This window comes from Tachypleus tridentatus, chromosome 2, assembly GCF_004210375.1.
Source record: "Tachypleus tridentatus isolate NWPU-2018 chromosome 2, ASM421037v1, whole genome shotgun sequence".
In the NCBI taxonomy this organism is placed as follows: Eukaryota; Metazoa; Arthropoda; class Merostomata; order Xiphosura; family Limulidae; genus Tachypleus; species Tachypleus tridentatus.
Window position 1 is genome coordinate 110,393,309 of NC_134826.1, and position 27,706 is coordinate 110,421,014.

A 27,706-nucleotide genomic window follows, 5' to 3' on the forward strand; every position below is an offset into this window, starting at 1 on the left:
GACTACGTCACTTTTTAGATAGTTAGCTGTTTGAATCAATACCGCTTCCTATTCTGAGGTACTGTGACTCTATTCTTAGCATGCACTTGTACAATCTACTGTTCTTGGGATAGATCTAGTTAGCATTGGATGGAAATAATGGGAAGAAAATTTTACCACAAGTCGTGCTGTGGTTGTGGGCGATTCGATACGTACTATCTATTGGAAGATAAACTGTTATAAAGGTAGACGAGAGGAGGAGAGTTTCAAAAAATGACAAAAAATAATCATAACAATATGTAGCCGGGGGATAGTTAACGAAAACCCAGATGATGATATCTTAACAAGGTGACAAGAGAGAGGAAGGAGAGCAATAACGTAAGGAAGCGGGAGAACAATATTGATGAAAGAAAAGTTCATTACCTCACTAACATGATGATCAACCTTGGCTTACAGCATCGTATAGAGTCTGTCTGTTCTAATATTCTCTCTATTGGCGTATTCTTGTATCCCCAAGCATGGCTTGACATTTTTAACAGTTACCTTAGAACGATTTGTATAAAACAGCTCTTCATTTGTATGTGACTGTATACCATATAAGGTATATACTGAAGATTTTTCAGACAAGGATAGCAAACAGAATCAAAATTTTGTTTTTCTGATGATGGAGGCAATGCTTTTATGGATTGTGAAATGCCTTCACATAAAGCAGTTCGTTTGTTTTTTGCAATAGGATAATGTGGCCTGTTATAAAAACATCTTGCTACATCTGGTAATCCCTTTATTGGCTTATGCTTATGGAATTAATATCACATAATTTATTTACATGCAACACTGGGATGGCAAGTTATTACTTGATGTTCACCTAGTGAAATTAATGAAGACGCTGAAAACTTGTTTATAGAAAGATAGCAATTGTGTCACATGAACACAGGCAGTTGTTGGACTCGCATCTCATAATAGTCTCTGTAACATTATCGTGTAACTGGTAGACCATAATAAGGAATGGTTACCAAAAGTGCTTGAAAATACTGAAACTTTGGCAGGGTGCCTCATGAAATCTGTCAAGAAAGCTAATGATATCTTTTTCATTTACAGTATACTAGTCAATAAGGCAGAAATAATCTACAATGAAAAATATGTTTTTCTATATGAAAGGCGTTTCTAATAAAAATGTCTTCATAATTCCTAACTCTTTATGAAGTGTTGTATATTTGATGGCTAATTTAAAAGTTAAAAACTTGAATAATTAAATTTTAATCACATTTTTATAAAAAGAAACTGATATAAAACTTTACAATCAATATACAAACCAGTAAAATTCTACTTATGAAAAGTTATTATTATGAATAACGTTATCTAAAAATCAAAACTGTTTGCTGTGACCTCAGTGTTGAATTGTTGTTTTTTTTTGTCAAGTTTTGAGTAAAGCTACTTCAGGACTTCCTGTTCTAGCCATCCCAAAATTTAAAGTGATAGATTAGAGGGAAGACAGATAGTAAACACTACACACTACCAACTCTTAGGCTACTATATTTGAATAGTTGAATTTAACAGCCATTATTATAAAATACCTATGACTCCAAAATGTGGAATATAATGTTTTGGTGTTAACAGTGTGTGAACCATGAATTCTTCAGTCCACATTATGGTACACCAACCACTGTGCCGTACTCAGCTCTTTATACTCATTCCATAAGTAAAAATGTATTTTTCACCATTTTAATCATTTATATTTTTTAAAATTTTGCATTTAATTTGTTTCTACGCAGAATTGGCATAAACACATGATAAAAAAAATTTAAGTTGCTTATTTCTAATTACCTTTGTGTATTTGGTGCTCACATAGCATATAATACCTATTTTATCAATGAAAATATTGAAACATAACAACAGCAAAATGATTTCACTAGCTATGTGATAATGTTTATATATTCCAACTGATGAATGCTGTGAAAGAATAATCAGTCATGTGGTAATTCTACTGTAAAAGAAGATATACGAAGTTTGCTACCAAATCAAAACCAATATACTTTCAGAGTTTTACATAATTATAAACGTAAAACGTTAAATGGAGCTCCATCTCGAACAAAGAAAAATATTAATGAATTCACAAGTACAGTAGAGAAGATCAGTCCTTTGTCTATGCAAGTATGCACATTTTTTTTTCTGTGAGGAAGCCAAGAGGGTCTAACAGACATGGGCTGTTGTAAAAGGTTGTTAGTTTTCAACCTGTTCTACTACCCCTATATGAAACTTTCTAAGTGGACAACCATGGAATCAACTACTAAAAATATTTGAGAACATTTTATGTCACGCAGCATAATAGAAAAAACAAAAAACGAGCATTTCTCTGTTTCCAAAGTGCATACGCTTTATTTAATCATATTACTAAATGTAAAATTACGAAAAATAGAAAGTGCTATGACATTTATTGTTCATCATTTTGACAAAAGAACAGTTATACACTACAAATATAGTGATAATAAAATATTAAAAATAATTTATATGTCTTAACATTTTATATATCTACTTATTATCAAATTTGAAATAAATGATGAGGACTACATTACACAGTATTATTTTAAAGTACATATATTTTATATGGTAGAGGAAGCTGTATGAAAAAACAACACAATAGAGAAAATAAAGCAGCTTACTGGTGTGCCTTTTAAGGCAATCTTAATACTAATATCATAATCTTAATGGTGTATCTTGGTTCACAAACCACTGTACCCGGTAGAAAAGTGGCAAGCCTTTGAAGTTACAATGATACAATCAGGAGTTCGACTCCCCATCGATGAACACAGCAGATAACTCGATGTGGCGTTGTTATAACAAACAAACACACACAAACCACTTGAATCTGATTGAGTTATCATCATCTGACTCACTACTGGAAGAAATCTGCTGGAAGTACATGCCGAAGGATTGATGCAGTTTGACATGCGAGCTTTTGTAAATGATACCCTGCTCAAGTCTGTTGTTCAGGACAATAAGCTCCTTACTAATTTTTTATTGTACAAGTGATAGGCTGTGCAAATTACTAAAGAAGTTACAATATCTGAGATTTGTTGAAGAAGTTCTGTGACACCACCAACATTTTCCTATAACCTACTGTAACTTTGTTCGCTACTTTTACTGGAGGCTGGCATATGAAATCTGATAGCAAACTGATTGCAAAATTGAAGGGAGAATTTCGTACAACCTTGGGTGCAGCATTCATGAATACTTCAGGTTATAGCGCATTTTGAGCTTTACTTTAGCAAGACTTCGTGTCTTTTCTCAGAATTTTGGCAGAGTTTCTTGTTTGTTATCAACCATGCTGAATGCCTGTAATTGTTAAAGTTTCTTTAGTACATCACAAGACATATGTTGATGTATAAATGAAACCCGATTCGTGAGTTTGATTCAGAGAGGAAAACCTGAGTCTAAGTGTTTCATAAGTTTAATTTTTTAAGGTACATTAATGGTAGTTTTTTTGTATTTTGTTCCCCAAGTCATTCAAATATTGACGACATTCATCTCTCAAAGATTTTATTAAGAAACCTTCTATATCTTGTAAAAGGATGACTCCCAGTCACTTTATCAGAGTTATAAACGTTTGGTGGATTGGTTATGTCATAAGTGCCTCACACTGTGTGATAGGAAGTATCATTTGCTTCCATGTCGTGTCTAGGACCAATAACTCTCATAAGTATGTCCTTTCTGTGTAGTAGTTTTCTTTCTCTATAATAAAATGCTGATTTTTGGTAGCCACTTTACAAAGTGCTACTCGTAATCTGAGGGTCGCGGGTACGCGCCCGAGTCGCGCCAAACATGCTCGCCCTCCCAGCCGTGGGGGCGTTATAATGTTACGGTCAATCCCACTTTTCGTTGGTAAAAGAGTAGCCCAAGAGTTGGCGGTGGGTGGTGATGACTAATTGCCTTCCCTCTAGTCTTACACTGCTAAATTAGGGACGGCTAGCACAGATAGCCCTCGAGTAGCTTTGTGCGAAATTCCAAAAACAAACAAACAAAATATATGTATATATTTATCATTTTGTGTAATATTTTGTTTGTGTTAATAAATAACGTATTAACTTGTATTTTAATATCGCATTTTAAAGGGTAAAACGGCTATATTGTCCATGTGGCATGTATATCTTAATAAAAACTTAGCAAAGTTAACTCTCATCTTGATTATTTCACGAATATAAAATTCATTCACTTCTCTAGTTTCAGTTATATCTATATCTAATTTGATAAAATTAGTTATATTAATTAAAATTTAACTTTTTTTAATCTGTCGGATTTTAAAACCACATTAACTTCATTTTCACTCAAACTCTTTCATGATCTGAGAGTTCATTCTCTTTATATTTGAAGCTTTTTCCAGAGTTGTAATGGTTAAAAAGGTTAAGGTAAGGCCATCTATTCGTGCTTTTGTGTTGTTAAGAATCTTAAATTTGAGGATTAACTATTGAACTCTGAACACTTGTAGTAACAATTCTCTAAACAACAGAAAGATTAGCCGTACAACTAACTATGTGTGTGTCTCTCTTTGCCTTTGTAGTTAAGCATAAAGATACACGATGAACTACCTGTACTAGCCACGGATATTGAATGCCTATTTTAAACGTTATAAACTCTAGGACTTACCATCGTGTCACCAGATCACACGGACCGTTCTCCTGAAGTTATATGCAACAGTAAAGTAGACCTTTCATTTAATGCCCGTTAAGACATATTAAATTAGTAATACTAAATAATATCAATCAACCAAATTTCTAATCATGTTACATGAGCAACAGTTTGTTATATATAGTAAATGGTTGCGAAATAGAAGCCCACACAGAGAAAACATCAAATAAAGTATCTGTTTGTAATGGAAGATGAGACTGAAAGTATTTATTTCAATAAAACAAGAAGTAAATTACAAGCTGTTGAAATATACTGCGGTTGAATCCCCACGTCTGTTTTTTTTTAGTATTAAAAAATGTCTCTAGGTATACAGGATGTCTAACAAGAACTCATAATTAAGTCCAGATGTTGGGGTAGATCTCCCAGTAACTGAGAAAAAAAAACAAAAAAACATTTGGACTCTTTTATTACTAAATTATTAAAATACAAAGCTTTAATTCTCAAAACAGTTTCACCTAAATAATTAGTCTTAGAAGATAAATACTATTGTTTTACATTTTGTTTGCATGTTTTGAATTTTGCGTAAAGATACACGAGGGCTATCTGCACTAGCCGTCCCTAATTTAGCAGTGTAAGACCAGAGGGAAAGAAGTTAGTCATCACCACCCACCGCTAACTCTTTAACCAACGAATAGTGGGTTTGACCATTACATTAAAATGATTCCACGGCTGAAAGAACAAGCATGTTTGGTGTGACGGGCATTGCAGCCCGCCACCGTGATTCGAGTCGAATGCCTTAACCACCTGGCCATGTCGGGCCACATACCTTGTAAGACTGTTGAAATCTTTCCACGAAACTAAACGTGATAATCATACCACTTTCTAAATATAATATTAACCTATACATAATGTGACTTTTGAATAATAGGAAAATATAATTTAAAATTAATATAAACATTTCTTTGTTTTATAATTTTAGCGCAAAGCTACACAAGGGCTATCTGCACATAACTGTCCCTAATTTTGAACTAATAGACTAGAGGGAAAACAGCTAGTATAAACACAAAAAGCCAACCCTATGACCACCCCAATCTAAATACTGATATTTTTCCGTCGCGTCTCAAAGTGCAGAAAGATTTGTTGCCACAAACAGGACGTGAAACTGTAACCGTCGGATTTACAGACTTCACACTCAACTCTCTAGGATACACCCGGTTACGAAAACATGCATAATTTGGTAAGAGTTACTTATTTCTCTTTTACATAATAAAGAATAAAAATAAGTATCACGATATTGTGTGGTTTGTTGTTGTTTTTTTAATGAGCATGAGTAACGTTGGTGCTAATGTTTGTTACATCTTGGTTTATTGTGTCATTTGAATTGATAATCGTGCTAACTTTTACAATAAAGATATATTCAGAATTATCTGCGCCTCTTCAACAGTTTGAATCTAAAAAAACTTTACAATCAATTTATAGTTAAATGCAATAAATTAGCTAGTTTATACTTATCTTTATATATTATAATTTATCACCAGCACGTGTTGTTATATAAAGTCATTTTTTTAAACTTAGCAATATAAATAGTCCCGTGTAATACCAGGATGATAATTACAATGCTCAACTTTGACTTCTCATATGGAACTTGAAAATAGCACTTAATAAGTGAAAATAGCTCTGCTTATAATATTTTTTAATAATTTGTATGATAGTACCTTGAACCTCTTCTTAAAATAACTAAAATTCCTTAAAGGTAGTTCGTGAATTCATACAAGTTAAGCAGCTGGAACCATTTTTTTTTTAAATACGTGAATTTCTTTATATATGTATATAGTTTACTAAGTTATACTAGTTAATGACTTATTTATTAAAGTTGTTACAGTCAATTAAACACTCACGCACTCTTACCTCTTCTCGACTCAATATTAGATCATTGACATTCACTACGTTGTATCTGACGTTTCGACAACCATAATACATGTTGTGTGAATGACAATAATGAACTTTTATTTCGTGTGAAAATAATTAAGCCTTAAATCCAAAAAGACGTAGAGGAAAATAAACTGAAAGTGTTCTGTAGTAGTATAGATGACGTATGAAGTTAGACAATTTTCCAATTCCTTACTATTATACAAGCTTCAAGCACAGGAAGTACTCTCATGGTTGCGTATGTAGGCTTGAGAAATATTCTGCGGTAACAAAATTTACATGAATTGTACATGAGACAGTATACTACAACTTTATACAAGTACAGTGTGTTTCGCCGAGTAGTCTGAGTCAGACTTCACCAAGCGTGAGAACACAGCTGGTTATAGTGACCCACATGAGTAAAGTAACCTTCAGGTAAGCTCCCGACTAAATACACTGCAAAGAGCCGTTGTTATTTTTAAAAGTTGGTGTATTGAAAACTCGATAAGTTTGCAGTTGTCTAACGAACTGTTTGGACAGCACGAAACACTCCGTACGTGAACAGTTTTGTCATTGTAACTCCAGCACACGGTTCCACTTCAAATTAAACCAGTGCACCATTCCTTTTCATATTGGACATCGTTACGTGTACAATCGGCTCTAGATTTTGGTGTTACCGCAAAAAGGAAGGGTGTATATAAGTCAGTTTTTTAGTGTGAAAATTTTATACCCATCAACAAATTATTGAATATTCACCTAAGCACTCATACAAAGATATATTTACTAATTATGTTAAGAATTTCTCAGAATTCCTCCACGCTGAAGTGGTATTGGAATGGTAAATGTGATACACATCCTATGGAAACTGAGAACACGGAATTCTGGAACATCAAAACTCAAGGTAAGTGATTTTTGAAAACAAAGAATGTAGCTTAAACTAGAATGAAGCAGTTGTAGCTGTTTGAATAGTCAAGTGAACGACTAAAATCATCATTTAGTATTTATATTAGAGAATTGCAAATTTCGTAAGGTGTTTTTCAGTTTGTTTGACAAATGAGGATTCTTGATAAATTGAGGAACAATCATTCTACTGAGGTTCAGTGGTTATAATTAGATAATATTTAAGCTATGCGTCGAGATTCAGTATTAAAAGAATAACGAATAAATTTATATTATGTTTAATAGTATCACCTAACATAGTAATCATGCCCATCCTATCAGAAATATCTTGTTATCAGGTTTTCAATAATTTGAACATTTGCAATAAGTTCGATTAAAAAAGGAAACTTTCGAGATTCCACAAAATCTTTAGAAATTACAGTAGTTTTGTAACATTAACTGTTTGTTTTTGTTTGAGTTATTTTGATGTCAAAGTTAAGAAAACAAGGTAAATCTGTTGAAATGTATGATTTACGTAATATTTTTATCATTTACATAATCCAAAAACTTAAATCACTCAGAGTTTCATTTTGTTATGCTTTAGAAAGAGGTAACTCTTGTGTGAGAAAATATATTTTCATATACTTGTTAATTGGTCATTTTAAATGGCTTATGCATGAGATAGATTTTGTGGATAATGTTATAGGCTTAAACAGATTATCAGTGGCGGATTTAAGGTTGTGTAGACCCAATAGGTTAATAATCGTTGTGGGCCCGACATCCCATGTAATTTTACGTATAATAAAATTATCAATAGGGTCCTATTAAGATCATGGGCTCTGGGGCTGAGTTTCCTTTAACTAGTTAAGCCCTTAATTATGTACGCCACTGCACATTATCAATAATGTAGACCTTTCATGAGCTAGGATTATTATAAATAAGAAAATATTTTACGAAGTAATGAAATAAATATTTGTTAAAGGGTCATTGGCTAAACCAGTTTGCTTTCGTACTATCTATTCGAGAGAATCTGATGTCTTCGCTGTTATAAATTATTTGTTTTATTCTTTATGGTATTATTTATTCTTTAAAATAACATTCAAACGTGATGAATAATTACGTCCTTGGACTCATATTGTTCACCTAAAATATATAAGGTAAAGAGTAGTATTGTATGGTATAATATGGATAAATGGTTCTCATTCAAAGAACAAAACTTTCACAGTTACCCACTTGCTTCGTTGTGTTATGTTCTTTGAGCGTTTGGGATATTACAACGAGAAGGCGATCTTAGTTACTTCGATCACTGGTACATAACAGCGTAAATTAATGCATTTTTGTGCATAATAAAGTGTATTATCAATTGACAAAAATCTACACGTGACAAGTTTTGGTATGGATATTCTCACGCACATGCTGGGGATTCGGCCGAAATCCTTATTTTTGTGATGTGAAAAAAATTATGCTTATATAATTATAACGTAGCTGCTTATGATTTTTAACATTTTCTACTTCGTCTAAATCCTTCTGATAAAGCATTAACTTTTTTTTTGAAAAAGTCGCATGAACCCAGACCCTCGTTGCATTATCACAATGTGTGTTGACTTTTGGTCCTACAAATTAACCCCTTCCCATCTCAAGCGTACAGGCCTGGAATATTAATTTTGTAAAAGGCAGGAAGATGGTTTCGATGGCTGTTTTTAGTAGCTTTCTTAAAACCGTATTAGCAATAAAGTAGTTTCATATTAACATAATACAGTATGATTCTAAAATTAGGGATAAAGATCTAAAAAAAATGATTAAAAATCGCCGAAATATTGAACCTGGTTCGATAGAATACTGGTTATATGTGTAAAAGGGTTATCCCGTGTACTTTACAAAGCCAAAATCACGATTAAAAAAAAAAAAGAATGCACCATTTGGCAAACTACGTGTTATTACATCAGAACGAATCTAAAACTGCTTTAAATATAATAGTTTACAGAGCTGATTTTTTCTACTTCTGCTGATGGTTTTTTTCCTGAAGAAAAGAAATCTAAGGCAATATATAAAAACAATGATGTGAGAAAAATCTGTCAATAATTACGTTTTATGAGCGATGTATCCACGGAAGCTTTAGTAGTAAGTCCAAGAGCTTCTAACACTAAAATTAAGGGATCAATCCCTGCAGCGGGATAGAGCAGATTGCCCATTTACGCTTTGCGCTTAAAAGAAATAAAATCGTGAAAGGTATACACACAGGTGAGCTATGAAAAGCTGTAAAATCTAACTCTACATTATTACTACAATACGTTCACTTAAAGACTATTTTTTAATCCTAGTCGACATCATCTTTTCAACTTTGATCCAAAAATAAGTTGATTGGTCGAAGTATTTCACGAAAACTGATAAGTTGTAGAATGTTCTTCATATCAATTGAGGTAATAATAAAATGTTTGGATTTATTGGAACAGTTAAAATAATCTAATAAAGAATAAATTAGATCAACTTAGGTTAATGAAGTTATAAATAACTCAGGATTTGATGGAACCCTTAGTGATGTGTTTGCTATATAAAAAATAATAACTTGGCTAAAGTTCGCTTGTAAAACATTCTACTTTAGTAATGTGTATTAGTTAACCATCAAATCGATAAAATGGAAAAGGTGTGCGAAGTGTGAAAATAAACTGCGAAATGGCATTCCTAAGGTTTTAAAAACAATTAAATATAGAGAGAGAGAAAGAGAGGCAGAAAGAAAGGGATTCACTTAAAAGGATTCGCCATGTTAAAACACTTTGAATTATTTAATGACTAATATAAAGTGTATAAATTTATTATCATTTACAAAAACAAACATGAGTGATAAGATTACATAGAAACACGTTTCTTTGTAAGGGTCGAGCGTTGCCTATGATTAGACTTTGGATATGCGGATCAGTTTTTGCATCCTATCATCACAAGAAGTTAATGAAATAAATAATAATAATTGCAATACGCATTTTGAGGCCGTAGATGCGTTATATAGAAAACATTCTAATCCCACTATTCGATCCATACGGGTAGCCCGAGAGTTGGCCGTATGAGCTGTTGAGTAGCTCTTTAGTTCAATGGTCTACCAACTTTTATTATTGTGCCCCTTTTTCTAAATATACGTTTTCACGCTCCTCGCACTGTGTATATTATTTGTGGAAATACTGTACAATGTACAGTTGTTATTATTATATTAGTTAATAGTAGTAATGTTTATGCGAAAGTTTTAAAACTTTCGCATTTTTAAATTTATATTTTCAATTAAAACGTATAAGCTGCTACAGTCGAAGCTGCGTGTCCCACGAAAATTAGTAACGGCTTTATATATATATATATAATACGTTTGGCTTTCGAAAGTAAATCTAAAACGAAAAACAGACGTTGACAATGCGTTTCATTTTAAAAGGACTATTTAAAGCTGCAATTATGTGATTTTAGGAATAGTTTCTCTACTTTTTATTACGCAGTTAAACAGCTTTCACAAAAGAAAAAGGGTAAAGTAAATATTTTATTCTTGCATGCTTGTGTATATGCATAAAAATTACTTTCACAAAATGGTAATCGTCTGTGAGTTCTCTTAAATAATAAATACTTCTAGGTAACCTTAACCCATTTCTTATTAGAACTGACCTTGTTGTGATCTTTTTTGTATGCAGTTTTTCATTACATTCTCTGCTTTCCTACCTTGGACTGGTTTTACTGTCATTTCATCGTGACCTTTCATGTAAAACTTTGCTGAACGGTTCATTGTCTGGTACATAAAAAAATGTCGGAAAAGAAACTCAACTTGTGTTTCTTGTAAACATATTTAGGGATGAAAAACACCTTGAAGTACTGACTACATAGCTTTCTATACATATTGTTTATACATGTGTGAGTGTTTATTAAATGAAAGATAACACCCATTATATAGAAACAATCGAGTAGTGTAGCAATCCATCATGTGTTTTACGAAATAGAAGTAATGTTTATTATACTAAGAAACAACGAACTCTATAATTATTCTTAGAGTATATGATTTGGAGTAAAACAAAACCCACAGAAGCGAATTCATCAAGTTCTTTGACTGTTTCTCGTATTTATGTATATGAATGGCTAAATGAAAAAGATATCAAGTTCTATGGCCATCAGAGGTGTCGCTTAAGCACTAGCGCAACGTATACTAACAAATATTATAAATAATGCTTTATATGCAAAAGTTTTACAAGCTTACAAACAATAAAGAGTCTTCTATCTAATCTGGAACCGAATATTTTATCGCTTCATGATGAACGAATCAATTTTGAATTGATATCAGAAGAGTTCACCAGATAACTAGCTAGCTTCTTCATTGAGCACGCGTCAATTTTTCACTGTCCTCATAGAAATACTAACATCAGAAGTTAATTTACTGAAGTTAAACAATTTGTAATGCTTGAAATCTATAAACATTCCTAGTAAAATATCTGTAGTTTCCCGATTATAAACTTTAAATCACTGTTATAGCTTTCGAGGCTTATAGTATATCAACAATAATATACTGTCTCTCTGCTTGTTGCAATGGCTACTGTTTACAATCGTTAGGCGAGATTCTCGAAATTTCAGTTGTTGACAATACTGATGATGTGCTAGTGCTTCCATAAAACATATATTGTTTATTTTTTACGCTCGAGAATCTTCTACAAATTTAGAAAATAGGGGGAGATTTCGCTATACACATTTAAGAGTAAGTAACATGCATTTCTAAATATAAGTTTCACTCACACAAGCGTCGAGATTAAAATAAATTTATAATAGTAAATCCAGTACTATAGAAAACCATGATCGATATCATACTGAAATGCTATAAATTCTCGAGCCCTGAATCTTTCAAGCACCAGGCGACACCTCCGGTGACCATCACTCGTGTACATATATAAGTAGGAGTTGATCCTATAACAAGACGTATGTCAAGTTCCTTGATAAACCTTTCTCTGTGTGTATTTTGAACAGACGGAAAATGTATAACAAGGAGTATGTCAAGCTCCATTACCAGCTAAGGTGTGTGAATATAAAAGAAACGTAGATCCAGTGATAAGAAGTATATCAAGTTATCTGACAAACCGTCGTGTGGCTATTTAGGATAGAAGGAGATTCTATAACACGAAGAATTTCAAATTCTGTGATCATTCCTCGTGTGTGTGTGTGTGTGTGTTTAACAAGGCGATCCTATAATAACCGAGGCCCACACCGAGCTCTCTTATCACCTATCGAGATTAGCAACAACTGATGTTTTTTTTGCACAAGTTACATTGGTTTTTTGGTCAATCATTAGTGTGTTCTTAGAAGAACTAAATAACAGTATTGTGGTCATAAAGTGTTGTTAAAACGCAATTGCAATTAAAATTCCTCCTATGACAACAACCAGTAACTTTCACAAACACGAACCAAAATGTAGTTAACATCGTGACTGTTTTACTTTGTACAAGATAGTTATTAATAGTTATATAGACATACTGAGGTAGTAACAGTTATTCTAAGTTACGCTATCCATAAGCTTATTGATAAAGTCTACGTCGATATAAATAACTTCTAATTAGTGTCTTCCTGATGAACGTTCGCATGAAGAAAATGATTTAGGTATGCTTGCTCAGAATGTTAGTTCTCAACATCAGGGGCGAATCACAACCATTTTTACTTTGTTACATTCAATCTTTTGTTATTAATCTATCACTTACACATTTATTAGGATCCTCGTTAAGTTTTTGGTTTTCAATATTGTCCACAGTTAGGTTCTAGATAACCGTGTTAAATTATTAATCACTAATATTTCAATATATCAATTCCTTTTGAGATATTTTACTTTGAAATTGTGTTTTTAATATCATGTGACGCAAGCTTGTTCGAAAGTGTTCAAAATTGCAAGATCGATCATTACTGCTGAGATTTTAACGCAGTCATTTGTATGTGCTCATTTATTGTGGGTATAACTAGGAGAGAAGTGTTTTGAATCAACTGAATATCTCTAACAAAGTAATGTTAGAAAGTAAGTTTGCATTCATTATACAATTAGAACTTATAATTAAGTACTCACGGCTTTTTTTCATAATGAAACACAGGCTTAGTAAGAAAAATATTCAACAGCGGTATCGTGTACTTTTCCATTAGCGTTAATGTATGTGTTTTCTTTTATCAAAGTCACATTACCGTGAGCGTTAAACACGTCATAATGGCATGCGTCGCAATAAAGAACGTAAAGTAGTTGATATAATGAAATTATATTTCTATCTGTGAGAGTAATTTTGACAAAAAAAAACCTCCATTTGTAAATTAATATATGAGTCTACGCTAGTTATAGCGTTATAGTTTAATTCAAATGTTTTAGATAAATATAAAACAGATAAATATTTATTATTACAGAGCGTGACACTTTGCACCAGTGTTGTCAAACAAACATAAATATAATATTATAATGGCAATTTTCCCAAAATAGCGCAAAACCTATGTTAATTTATGCTATTAGTTTGTTGTCCTGTTTTTTAAAATCATTCTAACAGTACAAGAGCGTAAAAATAAATTTACAGAAGGAGGTGTTATGTTTGGAGGAGAAAGGAAATGAGTTGAGGACCATTTTCACGAGTTCGAATTTTATGGATAATGGTACATTTTGATGATATCTAAGACTATTTTTACACCTTTTAGATGTGTATGTAACCCTATACAGTTCACATTTTAGGGGTGTGATCGCATCCTTCTTAATTATGGGCGTGTAGTACCACTTGATCTACATCCTCATTTACATGTCTTTGTTTTTGTTTCTGCGAATATCAGGAGTACCGTGCTCTTGCATATATCGCATACATGCAATATATATATATATATACACTGGTGGCCAAATTCTTAAGGTCAATGGACATGAAGAAAAAATATGCATTTTGCGTTGTTAGACTCAACCACTTATTTGAGTAGAGCTTCGAAAGATGAAAATAAGAAAAGGGTTTGTTTGTTTGTTTGTTTGTTTTTAATTTCGCACAAAGCTACTCGAGGGCTATCTGTGCTTGCCGTCCCTAATTTAGCAGTGTAAGACTGAAGGGAAGGCAGTTAGTCATCACCACCCACCGCCAACTATTGGGCTACTCTTTTACCAACGAATAGTGGGATTGACCGTCACATTATAACGCCCCCACGGCTAAAAAAAGCGAGTATGTTTGGCGCGACAGGGATGCGCACCCGCGACCCTCAGATTACGAGTCGCACGTCTTAACACGCTTGGTCATGCCGAGCCTATAAGAAAAGTGAAAATAAAAATAAAACTTTTTAAGCACTTAATAGGGAAAATGTGAACACTATAAAATTAGCCTAAAAACTAGATGGTCAAAAGTTTAAGACCATATTGAAACGAAACGTTAATCGGTAAACAACTACGAAATTTAGTCATTTGTGTTCAAGCATTAGCGTTCAACATCTCCCACTGACATCTCCTGTGTTACATTAGGTAAAAACATGGTAAAAGCTAAAAAGTTGACAGAGTTTGAACGTGACAGAATTTTCGAGCTAGTGAAACTGGGCATAGTAAAACTACTGTCGCAAGTTTCTTAAAAGATCCTGAGAGATACGGAACAGGAATTTCAAGTGTTCGGCCAAAGAAAATTTCGCAGGCGTTGAGCAGGAGGATTCGACGGGCTGTCCGGCAAGACACCAGTCGATCTTCGAACCAGATTAAGGCTCTTACGGACGCAGAATGCAGCTCAAGAACAATAAGACGGCATTTACGAGAGAAAGGCTTTAAAAACTGTAAACGTCTTCAAAGGTCACGCCTTATTCCACACCACGAAACAGCTCGGTTAAACTTTGCTGAGAAGCACCAAACATATGACGTAGAAAAGTGGAAGAAGGTTTTTTCTCATCAGAGACAAAATTTAACCTGGTTGGTCCAGATGACTTCCAACGTACCTGGCACGATAAGGATATCCTATCGGAGACATTTTCTACACGACCCAGTGGAGGAGGTTCCATCATGATCTGGGGTGCTTTCTCCTTCCATGGAACAATGGAGCTTCAGGTTACACAGTGGCGTCAAACAGCAGCTGGCTGCATTGGCATGTTGGAGAGAGCATTCTTATTGACTGAAGGTCCTCGCTTGTGTCAAAATGACTGGATCTTCCAGCAGGACAACGCTGCAATCCACAATGCCCGCAGGACAAAGGACTTTTTCGTGGCGAATAACGTGATTCTTTTGGACCATCCAGCGTGTTCGCCCGAACTGAACCCCATTGAAAATGTTTGGGAGAGGATGGCCAGGGAAGTCTATAGAAATGGACGTCAATTCCAAACAGTGCATGATCTTCGTGAAGCCATCTTCATCACTTGGAATAACATTCCAGCCAGCCTTCTACAAACGCTTATATCGACCATGTCAAAACGATTGTTTGAAGTTATTTGCAATGACAACCGTGCAACTCACTACTGAGTTCCTGTTTAGGACTTTTTTTGGTATGGTCTTAAACTTTTGACTAGCTAGTATTTAGGTTATCTTCATACTGTTCACATTTTCCCTATTAAATGCTAAAAGTTTTATTTTTATTTTCCCTTTTCTTAATCTCATTTTTTAAAGTTCTACTCAAATAAGCAGTTGAGCCTAACAACGCAAAATGCATATTTTTTCTTTATGTTCATTGGCCTTAAGATTTTGGCCAGCAGTGTATGTATGTATGTGTGTGTAAACCAGAAACAAAACAAATAGTATAAATTGAGAGGCACTAAACTTTATTTTAATAATGTTGTATGTTTTCTTATAACAAAGCCATTTTAGGTTATCTGCTGAACCCACCGATGGGAATCGAACAGCTGATTTCAGCGTTGTAAATTCGTAGACTTTGATAATGTTCAAGTTCAGTAAAGCCCTCTGATCCCTTTTAGTGTACATTTTTAAATATACAAGCGGCGCTCCTGAGAAGTGGCTTTCTGTCATATTATTTCAGTTTTCATAGAATATTATCTTGAATAACAAACACTAACAAAATCCATATCTATTGTACAGTCTACCAAGAGACTTGCTCTTGTGTAATGAACATTATAACTAAAATTTATCCGGATATTTCAACCTCTGTAATTCAGATCCGCCGTATTTGTTGTATAGCTTATCTGTAATAATCATTAAGATTCATCTTATTTATTGTAAAGTGAGAGATTTGTTCCTCGGTAAGAATATCGGAATAGGAGCTCTTATTCACTTCAAGACTTATATGCAGGTTTATATTCATTTTGTTAGATCGAGATACTGCTCTCTTGTGCTAACACTCTTAACAATAGATTTTAGTTGAATATTTCTTTCGTCTTTGTGAAACTATTAACTCGCTCATTCTCCCACAAACTTTGTTGTATGAGGATCATGAAAGTTGAGAGACCAAAAATTAAAAAATGACTGCTTTAACTTTTAATATGATCCCCTGGTAAATAAGTGGAAAAGTGAAGTGTTGAAGGTAGCTTTCTAAAACTAATTTGGGCCCGGCATGGCCTAGTGCGTTAAGGCGTGCGCTTCGTAATCTGAGGGTCGCGGGTTCACGCCTGAGTTGCGCTAAACATGCTCGCCCTCCCAACCGTGGGGGCGTTATAATGTGATGGTCAATCCCACTTTTCGTTGGTAAAAGAGCAGCCCAAGAGTTGGCGGTGGGTGGTGATGACTAGCTGCCTTCCCTCTAGTCTTACACTGCTAAATTAGGGACGGCTTGCACAGATAGCCCTCGAGTAGCTTTGTGCGAAATTCCAAAACATACTAAAACTAATTTTAATCTTAGGTACTGGAGGAATAGGGGTGTGAATTATCAAATGAAACAATGAAATGAAAATAAGACTTTTGTTTAAAAACACTAAATATATTTGAAATTCATATTTTATGTGCAATTTGCTAATCAGAAAACTGGATCACAAAATCCGGAAATACACATGATATTTGTAGAGAAGTCTGTCATACGTACAAGTTTAGACTCTGCTACTGAAAGTAACACAAAGCACACGGCATCAAGTGGATTTAGCGACATCTGATTAGAACTCAATGCAAAGTTTGTAAAATTGAAATATATACTGCGAAAAGTGATATCGTGTTATATTTGTATGTAAAATGATCTAACATATTAGAAAGTAGACACATTTAAAACATCATAGTAAACTAGTATATTTCAAATAGTTTGTTAAAACATGATCAGTATTACCACGATCTTGGCCTCCCATTTTGCAGTCCTTCTAGCGTGTATAATTTTAATGCGTCTTAAAATGTTTGTAGTTAGCAGTTGTTTATTGTTCGTGAAGTTCAGAGAAAAATGAAACACATATTGTGTTAAATCTCATTCGAGGAAATGCCATAACTAGTTTTATTTTTGTGAGAGAATATTTCCCTTAACAGCTAAAATCGCTTGTCAAATGATAATATAATTGCAATTTTTCATATAAGTAGCAGGGCCAGAGTTTGTTTGTATGTCTTTATTTCTCTTCCTCTCTCTTAAAATTTATTAACGACTGTGTTTATTAGTAATGAAATTAAAAAAGTCTGTAGGACAATCAAGGTAAACAGAAAAAGTTTGGGATGAATCACGATACGCGCTGGTATTATTATTATACATTTATATACTTTCACTCAAAGGTCTTGTCTATAATTGATGTCTTTCACGTTGTGAACGTTACATCAGAATTAATGGCACTTTTCTTTATTCTAATGAAGGGGTCAAAAACAGTACAGAGAATCAATCACTTTATTTGAAGAGTTTGTATATGCTAATAGAGTTACGTTTTGGCGCGAGTACGAACTATAATGTTATGGGCATGTTTATCCACAATCTTCTAAGCATACTTCGAAATAATCGATTTTCACGAGAAACGATTATCAGAACATACTGTAACATCACAACAATCCTGTTTGCACTACTTATCTGTTAAATCCTCTAGAGTGTAATAATAGACACTGCAAGAAAGGGGCTTTCGATTTCCGTGGTGGACAGAGCACAAATAGCCCGTTGTGTAGTTTTGTGCTTAACTCCAAATAATCTTATTTATTTAGAAATATAATTTAATATAAAAACAATAATACAATTTATAATAATGATTGATGCACAAATTTTTCAAACTTACAACAATATTGAGTTTTCTGTCTTATCTAAAAATGAATATTTTTTCGACGGTTCACGATGAGCGATTGATTTCGAATATCGTATCGCTTCACGGTTATTTAGCTAGCTGTTTCAATGAGCACATGTAAGATTTTCACAGCGGAAAATATCTAATGTCCTCGTAGAGATACTAACATCTGAAGTTAAACGGTTTGAATTCTTCGAAATCTATGAACCTTCCTGGTCAACTATCTGTAGTTTCCCAACTGAAAAACTTTAATCCCAGTTATTGGTTCTGAAGTTTATAGTATACCAACTGTAACAAACCAGTAATATACAATGTCTGTTGGCGTATTGTATTAGTTAATTTTCTAAGCTTGAGAGGAAAGTTTCTTAAAATTTCAGCTAAGGCAATAATACTGGTAATCACTAGTATTTGCATACACACATAGTGCATTGTTAAATATTATACTCGAGAATCTTCTACAACTTTAATAAACAGGCGGAAATTTCTCAGTACAGATTCAACAGTATAAGTTACATCCAATTCTAAATATATTTAACTGAAACAAACATCAGTATTAAAATAAATATAGTAAATCCGTCGCAGTGTATACTCATGACTGTAAAACTTAGCACACAATTAACGATCAAGGGAGTAATTTTATGAAAAACACGGTACTTCAAAGATCATTTTATACGATTTATTTAATTAACTGTGCAATTTGACTAAGTGTTTAAGCTGTAAATTTCATATCTTGTTATGCCCTTGGTGAAAGTGTCCATGTAAAGTGAACTTTCAGCCTATAATGGTTTTCTTTTTGAAGTTTTTATAATGTACTTTAAATGTTTCTTCCAGTTGTTTTAAGGAGCCTACACCTGCACTCTTCCTACTTTTTCTCTTAAAAACTCGCACGAATTTGTTAATAATGAGAAAATTTTCTACGAGGATTTTCAGTTGAGTGCGTCCTTCAATAAAATTGTTGTAAGACAAGGAAAGTGGATAGAAGTTGTTGTTGTTGTTTTTGGAATTTCGCACAAAGCTACTCGAGGGCTATCTGTGCTAGCCGTCCCTAATTTAGCAGTGTAAGACTAGAGGGAAGGCAGCTAGTCATCACCACCCACCGCCAACTCTTGGGCTACTCTTTTACCAACGAATAGTGGGATTGACCGTCACGTTATAACGCCCCCACGGCTGGGAGGGCGAGCATGTTTGGCGCGACTCGGGCGCGAACCCGCGACCCTCAGATTACGAAGCGCACGCCTTAACGCGCTAGGCCATGCCAGGCCAAGTGGATAGAAAGAGAGGAAGGTTAACAATGGAATCGAGAAACAGCAGAAATATCAATGCACTTGTGTAATTTCTTCAAAGCAGCCAATTTCACATTGGAGTGGTGGTCAAAATTTCTACTCTCTATATTTGGAGCATATAATACATTAAATTTAATAATAAACTTGGATTTTGCTTCGAAGTAAAACAATATTCTACCTCAAAAGTAAGAAATATCCTAAAATATTTTAATTATGAAACACTTCTCTTAATTAGGGTTGCATGCTTATTTTAATACTAGGCCCGGCATGGCCAGGTGGGTTAAGGCGTTCGACTCCTAATCCGAGGGTCGCGGGTTCGAATCCCGGTCGCACCAAACATGCTCGCCCTTTCAGCCGTGTGGGGCGTTATAATGTGACGGTCAATCCTACTATTCGTTGGTAAAAGAGTATCCCAAGTGTTGGCGGTTGGTGGGGATGACTAGCTGCCTTCCCTCTAGTGTTACACTGCTAAATTAGGGACGGCTAGCGCAGATAGCCCTCGAATAGCTTTGTGCGAAATTCAAAACAAACAAACTAATTCTAACTCTAGTATACAGGACGCTAGGTGGTGTGAATCAGAAACAAACGGAAAACTTAAACTGCAGCTGTGTTTTTATACTCCACTTTGTAACTGAATATTTTATTATTGTATATTCTGGTTATTAGGAGAAACAACCCAAAATGCTGAAACTTTTATTTATATTACTTGTAAAATTTTGTTATGGTGTGAGTTTTGTTCAAACTCAACTATTTATAATAGCTACTGCAGTATCCTTTCTTTTGTTTGTTTTTTGTATATTGGAAAGTTCAATATAAATTTTATCTTCTGTTGGACTACTATGATAGCGTGCCAAGTTTGGCCTTGATCGGTGAACTCATTTTGTCCACAGACAGAGAGAAAGATTTCCTTGACATTGGATAGTTACCTCACCGGTTTGTTGTGTTTGTTTTTAAATTTCGTGCGAAGCTACACGAGGACTACCTGCGCTAGCTGTCCCTAATTGAGCAGTATAAGACTAGAGGGAAGGCAGCTAGTCATCACCACCCACCGCCAACTCTTGGGCTATTCCTTTACCGACGAGTAATAGGATTATCCGTCATATTACAACGCCCCACAACTGAAAGGGTGAGCATGTTTGGTGTGACGGGGATTCGAACCCGCGCCCCTCGGATTACGAGTAGAGTGCCCTATCCACCTGGCCGTGCCGGGCCTACCGCACCGGTATGGCCTATGGCCTAATAAGTATAGCGCATATTCGAAGAACGTCTGTAACCCAGTTTTTAAACTAAGCTCTATCTAACTTCGCTCGCTACTGATGGATAAATAGTGTTGCTAAATTCTTAATGTAAAAGAAGTTTGTTTTTGTTTTGTTTTTGAATTTCGCTCAAAGCATGTAAAAAAGTATTGTTTAGAAAATTTAAGTTCACTATATAATGAATTTTATACCTTAAGTGTTCGATGAGGTATTTTGTAGTTTTGTATTTATTGTGTACACGATGAATATAGTTTATATTATTAGTATGTTACTTTGCAGCGTTTGACCAATGAGCGTCTTCGAAATTTGTCATGCATGGTAAAGTTAATTGTGCTCCGTCATGCGACACCCAACGATATTATTAAAATATTTTCATATGGATCTGACGTCATTAACAGATAATCATGCGTCGGAGTACTAAACAAATTAGGTTGTTGGCACTGCTTGCTGTAAGTGCGTAGTTTTGGTAGTGCAGTACTGAATTGGTAAATGACGTACAACCGATTTCAAGAATGTAAGTAAGCACAATATAATTTTGTGATTTGTTTCGAAAATTGTAATGTAAAACTTTTTTTTCGCCTTATAAATATATCCAATGTTTTAGCGAAATTAGAAGGGCATGACTGCCTCACCAGAAACTCGCATTTGTCCAAAGTTCAGATTATTACTGGATTTGCGTAGGTAGGGTTTTAAGAATTAATTAAATTGTATCTGTATATCGCTCCGTAATTCCACGACCTGCTTATTTGCAAACTAACTTGTACACTTACGTGTTAGAATTTAACCTAATGGAATTTTGTTATCTTCATTTAACGTATTTCTGAAACGTAGTCACTTTTTGGTGGGTTCAGAGGTTTTTATTGGTTCACAATATTTCAGGAGGCCTCTGTAATTCGGTGTTTTTCGTGCGTAATTTTTCCAACAATTAAGCAGATATAATTATGGACTGAAAGCATTGTAAAACATTTTGGTCAGAGTCATTGGAATGTTCGAATGTATGAGACTTCACTCGCATATCGACCATGCAAGATTGTTCGCTTTGAAGTGGAATGGAAGCGAGTGAGGTGTATAAAAAAACGGTTTCAAAATATTTCACATTCATCTGATGGTAAAAAGTGAGAAACTTGTAGTAATAACGACAGTATATGCATGTAACTTGTGGTTTGCAAATTATCACGTATTTTGTAGATTATATAAAGTATACTAAAAAAAAAGGTCAATAACTTACAAAGAATACAAAAAAAAAATAAAACTGGTGAGAAACTACTTGGTTCTGTTCAGAGATGAATTATAGCACTTTCAGGTTAATCCTAAACTTCCATACAACCTTATCAGATAACACTATGTAATAAAATGTTTACTTGTTCCTGGACAGAAAGTGTTATTTCCCAATTGCTTATGGCTAAAGTAAACGGAAAAGATCTATTTTTCTCTTCAAACTTTGCTTTTGTGACTTGGGAGCGTAAAACGAAAACACGATATTTGGGGGCTGAAACGTGAAAGTGATTTACATTACAGTCGTAAATCTCGAAAAATTACTCCCTTCTAAACATTTTTGTATAATTTTAGCATAAATACATGTAAATTTTGATTCATATGTTGTTTTATTCAGACCTTATGTAAATGAAAATGGGTTAATTTCTAAGTTTCATTATCACAAAAGCGAAGTTTGAAGGGAATAATGGCCATTTTCTGTACATTTACAACATAAGCAATTAAGAAATAACACTATGTAATAAATTTTGTTGCTTGATAGTGTGATACATATAACGAAAAAGCTGAAAGAAAGCTTTCTTCAAAAAATGAACTGACTTGTAAGGTAGTTGCGTCAAACTGATACTTTAGAAATTTGGTATATTTGACATAGTAGCTAATTTTGGCAAAAGTTTGATATTAAACATACTTCAAGTTTAAATGTGTTTATGTAATATGTGTACCAGTGTAAAAGGAATATATGGATATAATTAATACTGTTTTTAATCTATTAGATAATCGTGGTAATTCGCACTTAACTATTTGAAATGCTCCGATATTAATTATGCAACATCGAAGTTTTTAAATGTTAGTCTTTTAACAACAAAAGTGAAGAAAAATCCTTTTCGAAAAATGGGGATGGGTATGTGGACCTACAACGCTATTAATGTGACATATGAATAACGTATTAAAACATATCCTTTAAGTTAAATTCATCATATCAAGTATTTTTTACTAGTATATTACGAATTGTGCATATAATTCCGATTAATTTTGGTAATCTCTGATCGAAGTAATCCTATACCAACGGGTTAAAAAACTTGTCAAGCTTAAGACCTTAAATTATGCATGGTTTTAAAAAATACTATTCATAATACATTTACTTTTAAAACATGCACTGCTGGTAAATTATATGTAGTATATAAAATTAACTGGTACGATTAGTTCTTTTTCTTTGTTCGCGCGGAACTTTGTCATTTATTTTAATTATTTAAAACGTACACCCTGAAGCAGAACACGTCAATGAAATATTAAAATTGCTGAGTATATAAAACGTATAACCCACGTGACATGACCGCCTCTGTCAGTGTCTGTATTGTAAAATATTTGCGTCACGTAGGAGGCGTGAGGCATGGTTCTGGCACCACAATGTTATGAATAATTTTTTTGTTGTTTGTAGTAATATTCATGTGGATAGTGAAAATATAAATTGATTTATCATTGTAGTGATTATTTTATAAGAAATTAGCGACAGTACTGTTATAACAACTATTGCTGGGCGAGGTCTTTTTGGATTATTCAGTAAAAGAAATACTAGTTACAAAATCATTTAATACTCCCAACTACAAACGTTATTAGTACTAGATGAACACCTTTCATGTAGCCCCTTCCTGGGGCACAGCGGCATGTCTGCGGACTTGCAACGCTAAAAACCGGGTTTCATTATCTGTAGTGGGCAAAGCACGGATAGCCCGTTGTGTAGCTTTATGCTTAATTCAAAACAATCTTCCATTGTAAGTAATGATAGACCTAACTTTCCAAATAAATAAAACTTCAACTGAAAAGGATGAATTCTGTTTGATGTTACATGCGATTGAAATTTTGGGAATAAGTCGTTCTGATAGGGTTAGGCAAGAATTTTACTAAATATATATTTAATTATAATGTTATGCTGTACGATTATGAGTGATGTTCCATACCAGAGGCTTGAAAATGGCAAGCAATCTTGCATCTTCAATAACACAAAACCAAGTCTCCTAAAACTATTGCCCTAACATAAAAGGTGGCAGGGTATATATAAAACATTAGACATGGGTAGGAATCTGTGTTTAATTTTTTAATTCTCTGGATTATAGACTGTGTAGCGGTATGAATCGGTTTAACTTCCATTGATTATTAACTCGAGTGTGGTATTTTAACGAAATTGCAACTGGTTTTCCGCATACTCTTTTAAATTTAGCATAGCTTTTGCGTTATTATTTGCAATACCTAGTACGTTATTACACACGTTTTATGTTCTAATTATCACAAATACTTTTTCAGAACAGGCTTTAGAAACTTTTAAATAACGGTCATGTCAATAGGCTTATTTTACAACGTTTAACGTTCTTTTCGCTGAGTTGGTAGTTTACGCAGTTATTTCAACTAGAAAATATCGTATCAGCATATTTGAAATCCAACAAAACAAAAAATTAAAATGAAAGATATCTGCATTTGTGTGTTATTAAAACATTATTCATTTTTGCTGAGTTATTTTGAGAGGGTAGATAGATGGGAATTTATTTTAACCAGTTAGTGTCGAACGACATCAAAATGTGATTAGGGCACTAACCTTGCAATCTGCGAGTTGCGTGATCGAAACCCGTCGCCGAAGATGTTTGCTCCACCATGCTTGGAGACGTTATATTGCACGATCATTTCCACTTTTCATTCTTGGCAGATGTTGACAAGCTGCCTTACCTCTAACCTATCCCTTCTAAATTAGTGACGACTAGCTTTGTGATAAATTTAATAAACAACCTTACTTCCATCTTTCACCTTTTTTGAATTTACAGTAAACATGTAAAGCAACCAGGCCATTTTCTCTGATAATAGTTAAGGGTTTTGATTTTTGTTTGTAGGTCCAGCATCTACTACAAAATGTTTGCTACAAAAAAGTAGCACAGGTAAAAAAACCAAGTTGGCTCACAAAGATTGTAAAAACAAAAAATTAAATTAAAGGCATAAATTTAAGAAATGTAAATTGACTAGTATTATAGAGGATCAAGAAAGTTGGTCTAACAGGAAATTGGGAAATCCAAAATATATTTTAACATTTGGCTGGATTTTTAAACAAAATGTTAGTATGGGGATAGGACCCTTAAGGGATGACAAAGGAAAGCTTGTATCTGATTGTTATGAAATGGCTAGGGTATTAAATTCAGCCTTTTATTCAGTTTTTTACTAAGTATAACTTCAGAAGTACTCCTTGTATTGAAAAGTTAATAGATGAAAGCAAAGTCGAACAAGACAATTGCATAAATTCTGAGCTTGTTAAAACTGGGAAGTTTAAAGAATCATGAGTCTCATGGACCAAGTATTTCCTCAAGTTTCAAAGGTGGTCAAGGCTTGAATATGTGAGCCACTTGTCACTTTTTTTTTTTTGTGTGTAAGTTCTTGAATAATGGATAAGTGTCAATAGTTATGAAATTAGCTAATGTCATTCCTTTCTTCAAGGAAGGTAATTTATCCTATAATTATAGGCCAATTTTTCAGTTGTAGGGGAAATTTGGAAAGTCTGATAAAAGATACTTTTCAAGGTTTAGGATTTTATCGTATAGTCAACATGGTTTCGTTAAGAAAAAATCTTGCCTTGCAAAACTTTTAAAATTCTTTGAAAATTTTGCTGCTTAACTAGATGAGTGTAAAGATGTAGATTTGGTGTGTCTAATTTCAAAAAGTGTTTAACAAAGTAGCACATGTTGCGTATTATTTATTCTTGACGAGTCTCCAATTTATGACCCTAATGGCCAGGTTGTTAAGGCGTTTGACTTTTAATCTGAGGGTCGCGGATCCTAATCCCGGTAACACCAAACATGCTCTCCCTTTCTGCCGTGGGGGCATTATAACGTGATATAAATCTCCCTATTCGTTGGTAAAAGAGTAGCCCAAGATTTGGCGGTGATATGTTATGACTAGCTGCCTTTCATCTAGTCTTGCACTATTAAATTAGGGACGGCTAGCGCAAATAGCTCTCGTGTAGTTTTGCGCGAAATTCAAAAACAGTCTATAGTTTGTTACGTATTCAAATTTGAAATAGCCTGAACCCGAGTTAAATTTTAATATAAATTTAGAAGTTAATAAAAAATAACTGTATTAAACATATATTTCCAAAAAAAACTTAGTTTTCTAACTTAACAGAAATATTATAATATACAAACAGTAATATAGTTTATAATAACAGTATATTATAATAATAGTAAATCTGTAAACCTCGCCTCTTAGTTAAAAATTGGCATTATATACACATTAAACAATACATTCTCAAAGAATTGTACAACTTCTATAATCATGACAATATATATATATATATGTATAACAATCAATACAAATAACCTTCTAATAATAAAATTACATAGCATATGAAAGTACTTAAACACAAATGTTATCTTGGCTTAATTAATCACATGACTTGGGTGATCTTTGGAAGCTGGGGCAGGTTTTAAGGGAGAAACAGGAATTCTCTGGTTGTATTTTCTAATCAATTGACAAGTTTTACAAACTGAAACATATTGCCTAATTTTTGACTAAAAGAAATGCCTTATTTTTTCGCATATCTTGTTAACACAAATGATCTCTGATGGGGGAGTTCGTGGGCAACTTTCAATATTCTGGAACGATATGCGTTTGGAAGAACAATTTGATAAATCGCAGCCAAGTCCTCTGACGTTAGCACGTATGGTCTCTATTACCTCATGAGCACACCACTTTCGAAAAAGTAGCCATTTGGAACTTTATACAGTTCATCTTTAGGGAGTGCATATTTAAATAGTGATGAGATCTGCCGATTTATTTTGTTGCTGCAATCAGTTCATTCCTAGCAAACGGAATATTACCGAGTGGACCAAATCCATCACGTCCATCATTGTCTCTCACCCCAGAATTATCAGTAGGGCAGTTATTTACAAGGTCTCCATTGTATCCAAAGCATGTCTGAGGCAAATCTATGATGTTCTCTCAATACCTGTCTATCGTTTGTTTTGGCTCAATTTCTCTGTTTGAGTTCGAATTGCTGCACATGAGAGAAACACGTCTGGATGTTTCTTCTTGTGTTCAGTTTCATTACCCTAAACATTTTGAACTGTTGGAAAGAGTTCAACGTTAGGTTACTAAAATGATACATGGGATGGAGGGGTTGTCATGTGAAGAGATTAAGATACTTAAATATGTTTTCTCAGAGAGAGAGAGAGAGAGAGAGAGAGAGGTAGAGGGGATCTAATGAAAGTGTTTAAGATTGTAAAATGAATTGATAGTGTTGATGCTTCAAAGTTTTGTTATGCTTAACAGCGAAAACTGCAGAACTAGGGGGTTCAAATATAATTTTGGCAAGGTAAAATTCGTCTTCAGCTAAGAAAATTTTATTTTTCAAATTGGTTGATTAGTCTGTGGAATGGGTTACTTTCCGATGTTATAAAGGTGGTATATTTGTGTTTTAAAAGAATGCTCAAT

The 27,706-nt window shown here is 33.9% G+C and overlaps 1 protein-coding gene across 8 annotated transcripts in view; it reads left to right on the forward strand.

The window, feature by feature from the left end:
* Positions 1-6,837: 6,837 nt before the first annotated feature.
* Positions 6,838-27,706, forward strand: part of LOC143244829 (rho family-interacting cell polarization regulator 2-like) — a 110,090-nt gene continuing 89,221 nt past the window's right edge. For 3 of the 8 annotated variants that reach the window (XM_076490213.1, XM_076490214.1, XM_076490217.1), the window contains exon 1: positions 21,405-21,539. In XM_076490213.1, coding sequence (XP_076346328.1) covers positions 21,515-21,539 — 25 coding nt within the window. In that variant the 5' untranslated portion in view covers positions 21,405-21,514. Of the gene's footprint in view, positions 7,412-21,404; positions 21,540-27,706 lie in introns of those variants that run through there. The other 5 variants (XM_076490209.1, XM_076490210.1, XM_076490215.1 and 2 more) reach the window with 4 other exon arrangements.